Below are 14,620 nucleotides of genomic sequence, written 5' to 3'. Positions count from 1 at the left end.
TCAGAGCAACGAGTTTCCTCCTAATCTAAACTGTTGCTCGTCTTCGTGTTTCATGTCACAGAGAAACTGTGTTTTCCCCATTAAATGTTACTGGGCAGGAATCTGGCTGCTCTGTGCAGTGTTCTGGTGCCGGCTGTGCCTGTGTTGCTGGATGTGAGAACACAATAAAGCCGACTTAAATGTGTTGAGCTATGAGTTACATGTACCTGCACGGGGGATGGTCCCTCTGTTACAGTGAGAATCCATCAGGGTGCGTGTCTGTGTTACCCCCATGGCTCTCCAGCTCTCTTACATGTTTACCAGGTGCTTAGAAGAGAATCGCTGAATCATTGAGGTTGGAAAAGACCTATAAGATCATCAAGTCCAGCCATCAGCCACGTCCAGCCCTTGACAGTGGCCCTGTGCAGATGGGGGTCACAGCTGCTCCCTGCAGGGCTTGTCTGCAAAAGGAGATTGTGGAGTCTCCGTCTCTGGCGACATTCCAAACCCAACTGGATGTGTTCCCGTGTCACCTGCTCCAGGTGACTCTACCTTGGCAGAGGAGTTGGACTGGATGATCTCCAGAGGTCCCTTCCAACCCCAACGATTCTGCGATTGTGATTCTGTAACTACCCGGTAGCCACAAGGCCGAGTTAACAAACGTGCTGTTTTAACACAGACAAAGTATTTCAGAAGCAGAACTTTTTAAAAGCAGACAGCATGGCTGATCCTACCAAATCCCCTTCCAATCCAAACCATTCTATAATTCTAAATGTGATTTGAGTAGATCCTGCCGTTAAGTCAGTGACCAGTTTTGAAGGATTACTTGTATTGACAGAGGCACTGCGGCGACTGTATTGCATTTTTCTGTGCATTACACAGAGGAGCTGCGGCAGCCGGAGCGGTTTCAGCACGGCTCGGTACCGCCCTCGGTGGGGTGAGGACACGGCCCGTGCGCTCCGAAGGCTCCTCCCAGCTCCGGGCCCCGGGGCGGGTTCACGGCACAGCCGGCGGGGCCGGGCGGGGCGGGGCGGCAGCGGGGCCCGGTGGCTCCCCGCGGCACAGGCGGGGCCGGGGCCGCGATCGCGATGCTGCCGGCGCTGCCGGACGGCGATGAGCGGGAGCTGGAGAGCAGCGAGGAGGGCGGCGGCGCGGGCGAGGAGCGGCGGCCAGAGCGGCACGGCTGCACCTACCATGGCCTCTATGGCTACCGCAGGTGAGGCGCCGGGTTCCCCCGCGGGGAGGCCGTGCCCAGGCCTTCGCCATTCCCAGCTCCCTGAATTCCCTTTATTTTTTTTCCCCCCTCTCTTTCTCCCCGGTGAGATTCTTTCCCTCCCACAATGCACGGATTCCCTACTCCTGCTTTTATTCGCCCTCGGGCCGTGCCTTTTCTCTGCTGCAGCCGCTGTTCGCTGTTGCGTGTCACGGCTGTAAACTCACTCCGGGAATCCCTCGGGTTCCAGGTCCGCGCAGCAGGGAGCCGCCGCCGGGGATGGCAGTGCCGGTGGCGCCGTGGCACACGCACCCTCCACCGAGGACTTCAGGTAAAGCCGAGCTGCAGAGCGGCACAATCACGGGAATACCCCGATTTGAAGTCTTTAAGTCTTTGCCGTATTGCTGTCAGATCACTGGTAGGTCGTCTGCACTCCTCTCAAAACACAACCTCCCTGTGAAAGCATTTTGGAGTCCCCATGGCACTTCTTTTGGAATACCTGGGGAATGGACACACATATAGAGCTCAAGTAATGTATGAAACAGAAGCTATCATCTTTGAGTTTGAACTCTTCTTTTTTTTTCTTTTTTTTTCCTTTTTTTTTTTTTTGCTACTAGTACTTGATATTGCTGTATTGACTTCGTTTTTCATGTAGGTAACATACAACAAGAATTTATTAATTTTCAAAGGACATCTTTCCATAAACTCTGTATTACAGTTGGGGAAATGTAGGAACAAAGAGGGCAGTGTCTTGTCTGTAGCTGCTGGGAAGGTCAGCATGAGCTGACACCACATCTCCAGACTCCTGGTCAGTGGGCAAACCACTGACTGCTCACGTTGGACCAAAAGTCACAGAGCTGCCTTAGCTGATACCAGAGAGAGATCACAGGGAGCCCCTGCTAGAGGCAGGTTCTGCACATGCTGAGACACTAAACATTTGCCTTTGGGTAACGATTTCTTCTGGTTTTTAAAGCCTCTCCTTGCTGGACACCAACTTGCCAGCCGAAGCAGAGACGGAGTTGCGCAGTTTCATCTCTAAGCGCCTTACTAAAGGAGCGCTCTTTGAAGGAATGGGGAATGTAGCATCAGTGGCGCTGAGGTAAAATTTTGAAATTATTGGAAAATGAGAGCTGTAAGGAACATTGGCACATCTTGCCTGCCTGCTGCTGCACTTAGGTTTAATCCTGATTCCATGTTCCCAGTCTGTTGTTGCTGTTAATAATAGACTTACACAATGGCAGTTTCCTTTTTTAAGTAACTTTGAGAAAAATACTGTTTTAAATAATTTACTGTTTGAATACTTTAAAAATACTTCAGATGTTTATGATTATTTCCTTTTAAACAACTCTTATCACACAGAAGAAAAAAGAGAAGGTCTAAGAGCTGCGCCTATGGCTGCATCTACCACTGCCATAGGAGCCAACAGTGCTACCTGTTAAAATTACCTCAGAAATAATGTATGTCTGCTTTTTGCACTCATTTATTGTGATGTATGTGGTAGAAAGTAATTTTTTTTCCTTTTCCCATAGCATACCAGAAGGTAAAGTTGGGTGTTACTACTGTCGTTTCCAACAAGAAAGTCTTCTGGAAATGGCAACGTTGGAATCGGACATCAATGCTCCAGAATATGTGGTTTGTTTCTTAGGTGGCTCAGAGAAAGGTCTGGAACTATATCCTTACCTTGAATTTTCTTTACCTGTATGGAGAGGGGCACGATGTATAAATTATCTTGTCATGTTGTCTGTTCCTACTTGAAATCACTCGTTTGTGCACACCTTTCAGTAACTGCAGAAGTCACTAACAGCCATATACTGAAAGGAAAAAATACAGGTCTTAACTGATGCATCTTATTTTCCTTAAGAAGATACTTTCAGACTTGAGCTGGACAAATACATTCAAAATCTGAAGAGGAATCTTGATTTGGAGGTAAAGCCTAACTTTTTTTTTTTTTAAGTGGTGAAAATTAGTATTTATTCAGGTTAATTGCTAAAACTATCTGGAAGATCTACTCTATAGAGACAAAATAGGTGTTTCAAGTACCAGTATGAAACACAGGGAGAGATACTTGACTCACTGTAGTACAATGAATGTCTAAGGTGCTATCAGCCACACAAGTTAAAAGAAAAATAGAAAGGGGGGATCTTTTTGTGTCAGTCATAAATCTTTTAAAGGTCACTTACAGTTAAATTTGGAGAGAAGAGTAACCAATAAAAGGTGATGGTCTATAAGGAACTTATCAATGTCCACCTCAGTTCTTACCAGTTCTGAATGTTAAGAAAGGATGTTTGTGGGTTTCTTGTCACAATTTTCTAGTGGAAGTTCTGCATTTTAAGTCTTTTTTGTCATCCCATCTGCTGTTGCATGGTTTTCACTCAGTGTATACCATAATAGTACAGTTCTGGCTGTTTTTTAAAATGCAGAGCCTTTCATTGCTGATAAAGTGAGGCTGTAAATCTCAAACTCATTATTTTAGTTCACTGTGGTTTGAGATTAAGAAGGTTCCAACATCCAATTATCTGAGATTGAGTAGATTATTAATAGTCTTCTCTTGATGTAGAAATCTGATTTTTAGTTAAAGTTTTAATGTTTCAATGTGTTACAGCAAAAAAACTTGGAGGCCTGTGTTAGCCCCTACCTGAGGAGCTGGTTTGAGGATGCCATCTGCCCTATCCAGAGGGTTGTGCAGCTCTTCCAGGACAAACTTGCCTCTCTGCTACATGCTGTGAGTGTGTTTGAAACTGGCTCACTAAAAAAAGCTAAAAAACCCTCAGAAGACATCTCAGTGACTCCAAATGTTTGAAATATTTCTTTCATTTGCTTTCCCAGCAGGAGGAAATTAAAAACCCTAATTTTTTGTTCTTTTTGTTGGGTTTTTTGGGTTTTTTTTGTTTGTTTTTTAAATTCAGAGCAAGCACTTTTCCCCTGCTTATTGCTAAAGAAGCACATAACAATTCCTTCTGTCACTTAAAAAAAAATTACTTAATGCTGTCCACACTGAAATTAGAGTAAGAAAATCAGAAATAGCATGAGCAGTTTGTCCATGCCATAATTGTCTGAATGAAAAGGGATGGTTTATTGTGTATGTGTCTTGTGTAATTCACTGGAAACAGAAAAGAGAGTAATCCTAGCTCTAGTCCCTGAGTTTGAGGAGGTTCTGGATGGAATAGCTAACAGAGTATAACTGCTGAATTTCTTCTGAGTGCAGAACCAGCTGTAATGGCAATAATACAGAGTACTGCCTTGACAAGAACAGTTTTTAAAGTACCACATTATGTATTAATTGCTCATAATTGCAATATAGCTACAAAAGTAATACTGAAGTTGCATCCAGCTTTTTCCTTTTTTTTTTTTTGTTTCTTTTTTTTGTTTAAGGCTCTGAGTTACACTCCTGTAGAAGTCAAAAATGCAGATGAAAGAACAGAAAAGGACATCAGCAGGTAAAGATACTTAGAGCCCAAGGAACCTTTGAGTAACTTGGCTATTGCGTCTGACCATCCCCTCAGTGTGCAGGAGCTGTAAAGGAGCAAGCAGCTGACAAGAGCTTTCTGTGTCAGGTTCCTGGCAGCTGCCAGCCTCCAAGGACTTGTCCAGGAAGGCACAATGACCTCCCTGTGCATTGCCATGACAGAGGAACAGCACAAGTCCATGGTTATAGACTGTAGTGGACCTCAGCCCCAGCTGCATAATGCAGGTGAGATTACAACAGGGAACACTTCCTGTTGCTCCCTTGGATCCATCAGCTGCTGAGAGCTGTGATATTAGAGGCAGCTGAGGATATTCAGATCACAGGCCCAGAACCTTTAGGTTCTGTTTTCCTATGAGGTACCCTGTTTTCCTGTGAGAGTAGTTTACACACTGGAATTCTGGGTTGAAAATGCTTGGTAGTAAAATCCACAGTATATTTAGTTTGTGGACCATGAAAGTATGATTTGTACTTCAGTGTGACTTTACAAGTCACACTTGTAATTCAGGGAATCTGCAGAACTTTTTTCCTGTTGTGGTTTTGACAGATGTTGGGAAAAGGGATTCACGAATCAGAACACAGTCTTGTGCAATCACTGTAGCTGTGTTTGCTTTTCTTTTCCACATGTACTGGTTTTCCTTAAGACTCATTTCCTGGCCCAGGTATATTGCTATCACTTGTTATGTGAGAGTGATTAAACCAGGTGAATGCAGCTGTATATTTATCTGGAGCTCATTTACTTCTTCTCATCTCTTCTCTGTTGCACATTTAACAGGAAGCAACAGATTCTGTGAGGACTGGATGCAAGCTTTTGTGAATGGTGCTGAAGGTGGAAATCCATTTCTCTTCCGGCAGATTTTGGAAAACTTTAAATTGAAGGTACCTGTTCATATATGTTAAGGACTTAAAGAAGATATTTGGGTTACTGTGGGAGCAAATACTACATGCAAAATATTATTTTGCACTGAATAAAAGTTTTAGGTTATTATGATGTCTATATGTCTGTTAACTGACTAACTCTGAAGCTTAATTTGAGGGCTGGCTTACTGTAGTTGACAAGAACAGCTGTAAAGTAGTGTCAGAGTTTCTTCAGTGAATGCTCCAAAGGTGTTTTTTCAAATTTAAAGTAAGACCCACCTTCATTGTCGCTGTTGTTTTCTTTAAATACTGTTAATCTGAGACTTGCACACACAGTCTCATGTAACTGGTAGCAGGGGTTCAGTAGCTAACAATTCCTAGGTGAGCTGCCATAATAGAATTCATGCTACAAGTTGGACACATCACGTTGTGTCCACACATTTTGCATCATTACAGTTCCAGCTATAATATGCATCCAAGACAATATTCAACTCTTACATTACTCTTAAGTAGTAACACAAAATTTCTGTTGGAAATGCTTTTGCTTCTCCTGCTGTTTATCCTTTATTTTCCACAAGAGTGTGTTTTCATTCCATGTAGGAGGATAAGCAAATGCTCTGTTACTCTTTTCCCAGGCTATCCAGGACATTAACAACCTGAAGAGGTTTATCCGCCAGGCTGAAATGAACCACTACGCCTTGTTCAAGTGCTACCTGTTCCTAAAGAACTGTGGCAGTGGAGACATCCTGCTGAAGATTGTGAAAGTAGAACATGCAGAAATGCCAGAGGCCAGGAACGTAGTGACCGTCCTGGAGGAATTCATGAGAGAAACATCAGTGGCTTAAAATTATCTTATGTATAAATCATTAATTTCTTCTGTGCAGTGCAGCTATTGCTGGATTTTTAATTTATATTTAAAAGTATTGCTCAAGTCAAACCTTAGCTGCAGTTTCACCTGCCTTTTCTTGGTTTTAGACAAAGCACTATGAGCTTTTTTTAATATGTAAATATCAGATAATACAAACTCCTGCAGAGTTTTCAGATTCTTCAACTGACTTGCTCCTCTTCTGAGGAAATCATGACATTTGATTTTTATAGTTATTGCAAAACCAAACCCAAATCCCTTACGTGGCAAGCACGTCACTGTTCTAAATATTTTAAATATCTTTAAAATAATTTAGATCTGGCTGCTTTGTTTTTATAAAGAAGTACAAACATCTAGCTAGATCTAGATAATGAATAATCATTTTAATTTAGATAAGAGAACCTAGGTACCAAGTCTGTGTCTGGTTTCTGCTTTCAAGCTGCTGGTTTGTTCTGCTGCCACTGGATAAACAAGTTGGTAGTTGTATGAAACAGAGCTGCCTGAAGACTGAGCCATTGCAGTGATCAGTTTGTATGTGCCTGTATGTGTGCATACACACACACAACAGGTACCTGAAATTCCCAGGCTATTTGATGTATCCTCTTCTTCCTTAGTCTGAGATGTGATCAAGACCTTCTTTGTATGTTCTTATATTACAGTTTTGCATAACTGTAAATAATGCTATGTTTTCCAGTCATGAAGAAACTAAAAAGTTTCTTCTTTATAACATTTAATATTAAGACTTTTTCAGAATTTGAAATAAATGAACTTCCCAAATTAATTACTCAGACTTTAAAACATTTCAATGTATCAGCAATGGATTCTTACCCACATCATGGGACACATAGGCAGCAGAATACCTGAAGGAAATCTTTGGCTACAGCTGGAATAAAAACTCATGAAATCTCTGAGTAAGCTCATAAAGAGAGCAATATCTGCAAACCTGATACAAGCAGAATTCCCTGTTGGTTCCCTTTGCAGCAGAGGGTGTTTGAACTCCCCTGAAACAGTGCCTGTAACTAATGTTGTTCAGTGTGACTTGTTCTGGTGCTCTGTTCTGTGAGGGCAGGAGTTGCTGCTTTCCTGTGACACCACATGTTGAACCTAGAATAAGGCTGACAATAAAACACGTTGAAATCCTCAACAGTGTGCCTGTAAATTGTCAGTGAGTGTGGTCCTTGATGTCTCCTGCTGAAAACCATTTATCCCTCAATGCAGAGGAGCTGCAAGTGTGACATTAACAGCCATAGTGGCATATAATGTATTGGAGAGGAAAAGTAGTGTGAAAGAAAACAAACCCCTCATTCAGTCATTTGCAGGAGCTCTGAGAAGAAACAAGTGTTTTCCTTCATGAGTAAGTACAGCAGCAGCACTCAATAAAACATGTCACCTTTTGTTGCTCCTGTACGTTCTAAAAAAGTTGGAGCACTGGTTGTTCAGTTTTTTGGCTGATCAGGGCACAAGAAAGAGCTCAGTGCTTAAAAAAGTAAGTTGGATGTGAAGAATAGGTAGCAAGAAAATGTATGGTGCTAGTAGGCTGAAACACTTTTTGTATTAATTGACAAAAGCTGATAAAACCCACCTTACCTTCATGCTGAAAGTCCTCAGCTAATGAATAGAGTGATTTGAGTGTCTCAGAAAGTTCAGTTCAGTGAAGAGAACTGACAGCAAGAGCTGAGTCCCACACATGGTAGCAGGGATCTGCCTCCCTTTGGAGTAGCACATCTGACAGGAATTGCTCCTACATACATCTTCATTCCTATAGATTACACTTTAACCCAGTATTTCCCAACAAAAACACAACTTACTTTTCAAAATAAGCCTCTGCCTTCCACACTGGTAGAAGGATTTTTATTTTGGTTGGTTGGGGGTTTACTTTTGCTGGGGGTTTACTTTTTTCTGGAGATGTTGTTTCCACTTTTGATTCAAGATACGAGTTGGCTCTCAGATTTGAAAAGACTCAGTAGAGCCCGATGTTAAAAGAGCACAACTCTCCTCCCCAGTAAAAAAAATTTACTCAAATGTAAAAAAAATTACTCAAATGTCATCAACTTCCCTGCAGTTCTGAGGTCACGGCAGTGAAGGGACAGCTGCCAAAAGGTGGGACAACACCTGAATTTCCATACAAGTCCCAAGCCAGTTCTGCATCCTCATTAGATCTTGTGGAGAAATGAAGCTGCAGTTCACTCTCCCCTTTATCTGTTAGACAGACATAAAAATGAGTTACCAATGTCATTATTAGAAGATTACATGGCAGAGCTCCAAACCAAGGGCTCTTTTGTTGAAAACTATGTTAACTGTAGAGAAACTTACAAAATTGTCCTTGAAAGTTCTTTCTTGGTTGTTTTTTTTAGTTTGTGATATAGAACAACTCAATTTTATTAAAAAAAAAAAAAGAGAAATTAAACAGAAAATAAAGAAAACCACAAAAAAATTTAATGGATTCTGCGCTCAAATAATATCATCACAACAAAAATATACAGAATGTACACAATACAAAAATATTTGGAAACATACAATAGCATCTTACCTTGCAAATATCATTTTGCTTTACTAGCCCTTCACAGGGAAAGTACCATTTGTTCAGTATTTTAAGGCAGAAAATTATGTAGTTTAGTGCTTTGTGTTTAACACTTGGATGTGTTGTTAGCATTAGTAGTGTAAGCAAAGGAAAAGCTGCATAAATCTGGCTTTATTTGCAAACTGAACAGACACTGTGGGAGTCAGGAGAGAGTCAGTGACAACGTGTCTATCAAGCTCGCTGAAAATAAGGTACTTTAGCTACTTGAATCATAGGGAATATTTTGTGCTTTGTGCTGTAAATACCCTGAAACATAAATTTTCTGTACTCCTACTGGCATATTAGAAAGCTTTTTCCAATTAAAAGCCAATGATTAATAGTGACATTAAAATACATTTGCCTTTAAGTAAGCTTGGTTTCTGTCTTAGGTGTGATTCTTTAATATGGAACTGCAAAATACACTGCACTCCTTTATAACCAGCTCTTGGCATCAGTGATCAGAGAAGGAATCTTTGAGTTCTACCACACAAAGCACTGCAGAGCAGCCACCACTGTAAGAGGAGCAGGGGAGCAGCAATATTCAGAGGTGCTGGCCTGGGCTCTCTGGTCCCAGCTTGCCCCCAGAGGTGGCTGGTGCTGAACTGCCATGTCCCCATTCTCCAGTTCCACTTGGGGCAAAGCCAATGGATGGGTGTTCCAAAGCAATTGGGCTGAGCTTGAATCTTTGTGAACAGACTTTGAGCTCTTTACTCACTGAAGGATGTGTGAAAGTCCTACCCACCATCTTGTGAGACTAAATATTGGCAGAGAACAGCAGCTGCCTTGTGAGGTCAGCTGTCATGTCAGTACCAGCTCTGAACATGTCAGATCCCATCCTCCAGAGCACAGTTCAAACTGAAAGGGCCCAATCTGCTCCATAACATACAGGCAGTATAATCCATCAGAAGCAGCAAGGTGTTGGGATACACAATCCCTGAGCTTTATTTCTAGTAACAATTTCTCTAGATTCCCCCTTCCCTGTTGATAACATACTTCCCACTGCCAAAGGAGCAAGTAGTGAAAAAGCACAATATGCCACGTAAGTGCTAAGATTCCTCATCAACTGACAGGGAAACAGTGACACAAGATGTTGTTTTAAAAACTCAGCAAAAGTAAATTCATCAGCATTTTTATGACTACTACACCTCACTCAGAGATTGTTTCTGGAAACCTCCTTTCCCACCACTGCATCACAACTCTCTCCCTCCTCAGGTCTGTGTTATTACCGCTGTGTGCAACACTAATCTTTACCTGTCTAGGAATAAAAGGTGCCATTGCAGTGCCCGTGCACTTTGATCTGCCTGCTCTCCTTCCTTCCTTCCTCCTTCCTCCTCCTCCTGCCCCCGGCTGCGGAGCCCCGTGTCCCGCCGGTGGCCGCTCCGGTGCTGCTGCCCGCGGCCGGCAGGTGTCCCTGGCAGCCCCGCCTGCAGCGCCGGCTGCTCCCCTGCCGCACTGCTCCTCATCCTCACGGACCGACCTCTGCTGCAATGAACTCACCGCACGGGAGATCCACCCCCACTTTTTTTCTTTTCTCCCCCAGGTGTTGTGTCCTCGCTCAAGGACACAGCGTGAAATAACTTGCTCCGAGGTGCTCTGTTCAAACCTTTACCCTGGTGACAGTCCTTGCCTTCTGCTCCAGCACTGCACAGTCATAAGCTTCAAGAGATTCATGTTTTATCTCACTGATAGAAAATCCTGGTAGTAGCTGAAATAAAACCACAACAAATCACTGAAACCAGTCCCTCAGTGGATGCTCCTTCAGGAACATGCTGCTGACTGTGACAGATTGGAAACACAAATGAGCAGAATGGAGAATATTACATCTCCAACATGAGCCAGCAGCTTCAAGGACATCTGGAGGTAACAGAAAAGCCTGGTTGCTGTTAGCTCTGTGGTGCTGCAGCACCGTGGCACTCCTGGGTGTGTTAGAAAAGAACATAACTGGAATTTACAGTACTCTGTAAAAACATAGCAAATTTTCACACTGTAATTTTAATGATTAAAAAAAAATTAAAAAGCTTAAGCACTTTGTGCTGCTTCTGGTTCCATGGGCTGATTGATTCTTAGCAGACAACAGGCTCTGTGCACAAACTGCTCCATGTATGGGAGGAGATTTCAGCTCTGATGAACAAGAATGTGAGAGGATTTCATTCCTTCACCTACCATAAATCTAACACTGCCTTAAAGCCTGGCCTTTCTGATCCCCAGGGTTGTTTGTAAACTTGCTCAGGCAGGGTATGGGAACACAAAATGAAGTCAGAAAGATGAACAACAGTTTAAAAGAGCAAGTCATAAGATCAAATAGAGCTGTTTTCAACCAGTTCATGTAAACTACACTCATCTATGGAAAAAGGACTAAGGAAGGCTGTCTGCATTACTCTGTTCAGCTCCTTCCCTCTCCTGAGCTGAGTAAGGACATTTTGGCCATGATCAACTGATCAAGAAACTGGTGATTCTTGAACTTTTATCTTGCTGCTTCACCTCAGAGCACACACTGGCAGCAGGAAAGGCATGGAAGCCTTTACTGGTAAGAAACTCATGGGCAATAAGTAGCTTTCAGCTGAGAAACCAAAAATAAAAGTCACTTGGTGCACATTGCACTCTGGTAAATTATAGGCAAAATAATCAGGGCTTTTTTGCAATTGAAATTTTCTACCAAAATTTTAAAAGCTTTCCTAAGATTTCAGGAGTACTCCCATTCCTGTTCACCTCTGTTTTCAAGGCATCTGTAATGAGAAAGGCTTAGCAATAGGTGAGGGAAGGAATGTCCTCCTTACTTGATAACCATGTGAGAACTCTCCTTGCTCCCACTCTCCTTCCTGCCTGCTCCCAGGGGGATCCACAGCTACAACACTCACTGGGCCAGCACCTGCAACAATCCACAGGAACCCTTGTGACTGCTGGGATCTGAACCCAAACTGCAGAGGTGAAATGGCTCAGGGAAACAATCCCTTCTCCAAAATGATCAGAGCTCTGGCCCTTATCCCTTTCTCTTGGTCCTCAGTGAGGGGCCATGAGCAATGTACTGGCCATGCAGAACAAGAAAAGTGCAATTGCCCTCAGAAATCCCATTTCTGTGCACAAAGGTGGCAAAAATTATTAAGGATTATTCCAGGCTACAGATACACTTATTTTCTCTCCCCGCCTTCTGAGGCAACAGAAGTTTTATGAGTGCATCTGGTAGGAGAAGATTTCACCCCTCAACTCAGAGTTATTTTTCCATAAGAGGCAAAGAAGGGGGCAGCTGATAAGCACTTGTGGATGTCCCCTCTAGAAGGACAGGCTCCTACTAGCTTGTGGTATCATCTGGCAGCATGGATAGCATAGCTGAGAGAATAAAGCCCACAACACAGAGACATTTTTCTACAGAGCAAACACAACTGCTGGGGTGCCCGTGGGATGTGCTGTGAAAGACTCTGGTGGCTGTGCCTGGGCACCAGCAGGAAATAGGAAAAAGGAAGAGAGGAGCTTGTCTGGAGATACTATTATGGCTGCTTTGTCCAGACCATTGGATAGGTGGGTAAAGGGCAGAGAAAAGCAGGGCACCCACACTCCTGGACTGTAATTTGGCAGCTCTCTGAAGTGACAAGCAAAACAAGCACCTAACAGAGAAGAGTACCTATAAGCTCTGCTTGTGCTACAGATGTCCCCATGTGGTCCCTAAGTCTGTGCAGGCAACTGTGTGAACTGTGCCACAGCCCACTCACAGATTGCCTGAACTGGGCTTGACCAACATTACAGAAAAGGCATCACTGCAACAAACTGTTGTGTGGGGCTCCTGAGCATCCATTGCCTCAGGAGGAGGCATCCTCAAAATTTTAGAAGTCATATTAAAACCAGTTTTATCCATTTCACAATGATCACTGTAGCAAATAACACCCTCTCCACTTCATTGGGAAACCAGTGCTACATACAAACTCATTTAACTCCACTGCCTTCAGTGGACTTGGCCCCAAATGGATTGTATGGCTGTAAAGACTGGTTCCCACCCTGGGCTGCTGGAGGTGATCATGGTCCCATGCTCCTAGTAAGAACCTGCTGGAAGAGTTGAGATCCTTGCTAGGAGCTCACTGCAGGCCAGGTGTTAGGTCAGTGTGGTCGGAAAAATAATGAGAAGAAAACAGCACCTGATTGTCATCTGATAAAACCACAAATGAACATTTGCACTCCTTTTCTTCATCCCTCAAAAAAAACCCCAAAAAAACCAACAATCCAGCCACACCCTCTAGCCACAGCAGGCTGGGGAAGGGGGAAAAATTAATTAAAATCAAGTGAAACATGCAGAGGAAAAGTCACTTCTGGCTGGGTATCCACAACACTCTAAGATTCCCAATGTTTATAGTGCAATTTCATTTGACCTGTGGTTGAAGATCAGTCTCCATCACTTTGTGTGATCAAGTTCTGCCGACTCCTTTGAAAGTTGTGCAAGACAAGTTTCAGCAGAGGCTAAAATACCTTAGGAACCATTCAAGTAATTAGACAGTGGCACTGGTATGGCTGAACAGTCAGATGTGTCCAAAGAAACCAGACTCAAGCTGCCTTGTGAGTACCATTTGAGTCTCTAATTAGTAAATGTCTGATCTTTTTCCCTTTTAGTGTTCAGCAACATAGAGGAAATTCACTGAACAATTGGCCATAATTCCAGCACTGACCTGGAAAATACAAATATCTCATAGAAAATATTGATGTGTGATAACAACCCAAGCAGTCAGTGCCCAGGTGCAGGGCAGAAACTGCAGGGCATGGCCAGCCAGAGTTACAGAACCTGCTGGATTTGTGAACAAACTGATCAGCCCATTCTTTCATGAGATCTTTAAGCACCTCCTCCAGTACACTCATGTGTTCAGAAGAATCATCCTCCCAAGTTAAATACAAAAATAGATCCTCCATCTTCATTCATTTAACACAGCTGACAGATGACTTCTGCCCTCCAGTTTTCTGTCCCATGTTTTCAAGGAGGGGGAGGTAGCTTTAGATCCAACAGACTGTAGGCAAAAATATTCCAGAAGATGGCAAACAAGACAAAAATGATGTAAATAGAAAGGAAGATCCACCACAAAGTCTGATCTTGGAGTCTCTGCTCATAGTTCCTCAGGATGATAACACCAAGGGTGATTCCAACCATCACCCCTCCCAGGTGAGCCATGAAGCTGGGGTGGGGGCAGGGGGGGTAAGCAGAGGGGTGGAATCGCAGCCACACGGCTCTTCCAAATTCAAAGCTCACTGGAACAAAGAATAAAAAATGAGTTAATTGTTTAGGTTTATCCTTCTTAAGTCCATGTTGTGAGCAGCACTGCATCCCTGAGGAGACAGAGAGGGACAAATTGCCTTGTATGGTGAGCACAGGGAAGCTGTGGCTATGTCAGGGTTGTGGCACACAGACATGAGGTCTCTCCAGTGGCTGGAAAGTGGTCTGGGTTTGTGAGTGTACATAGGTTGGGGAATATTCACCTTCTGAAATTTATACCAAAAGCATAACAAAAATGAGTTAGAATTTGGAGACAGTTGTCTGTGATGAACACACAGCTTAGTTTCCCATATTGTGCCCCCCTGAGGATAGGGCTGGAAGAGAATTCACCAGTGTGGGTATAATGCTGCTGCCATCCCAGACAGGACATGCTCTAGGAAACCCAAGCATTATCATTATGAAAGCATTGCATGTTTGAGACTGCAAAGAGAAGA

The 14,620-nt window shown here is 43.2% G+C and overlaps 2 protein-coding genes across 4 annotated transcripts in view; one reads left to right on the top strand and one right to left on the bottom strand.

Moving 5' to 3' along the window:
* Nucleotides 1-948: 948 nt before the first annotated feature.
* C19H17orf75 (chromosome 19 C17orf75 homolog) lies at nucleotides 949-7,522 on the top strand. Its single transcript, XM_054644803.2, has 10 exons — nucleotides 949-1,195; nucleotides 1,443-1,523; nucleotides 2,166-2,291; nucleotides 2,722-2,862; nucleotides 3,061-3,118; nucleotides 3,795-3,914; nucleotides 4,565-4,629; nucleotides 4,747-4,883; nucleotides 5,431-5,534; nucleotides 6,149-7,522. The coding sequence occupies exons 1-10, from the start codon at nucleotides 1,068-1,070 to the stop codon at nucleotides 6,356-6,358; spliced, it is 1,170 nt and encodes a 389-aa protein (XP_054500778.2). The 5' UTR covers nucleotides 949-1,067; the 3' UTR covers nucleotides 6,359-7,522.
* A 1,270-nt stretch (nucleotides 7,523-8,792) lies between these two features.
* Nucleotides 8,793-14,620, bottom strand: part of RHBDL3 (rhomboid like 3) — a 61,195-nt gene continuing 55,367 nt past the window's right edge. For all 3 annotated transcript variants that reach the window (XM_054645270.2, XM_054645271.2, XM_077188415.1), the window contains one exon: nucleotides 8,793-14,161. In XM_054645270.2, the coding sequence (XP_054501245.1) occupies nucleotides 13,890-14,161 (272 nt within the window). In that variant the 3' untranslated portion in view covers nucleotides 8,793-13,889. The remainder of the gene's footprint in view (nucleotides 14,162-14,620) is intronic.

Source organism: Agelaius phoeniceus, chromosome 19, assembly GCF_051311805.1.
Source record: "Agelaius phoeniceus isolate bAgePho1 chromosome 19, bAgePho1.hap1, whole genome shotgun sequence".
NCBI lineage: Eukaryota > Metazoa > Chordata > Aves > Passeriformes > Icteridae > Agelaius > Agelaius phoeniceus.
The sequence above is the reverse complement of the archived record's forward strand: the minus strand, read 5'-3'. Positions and strand labels throughout refer to the sequence as shown.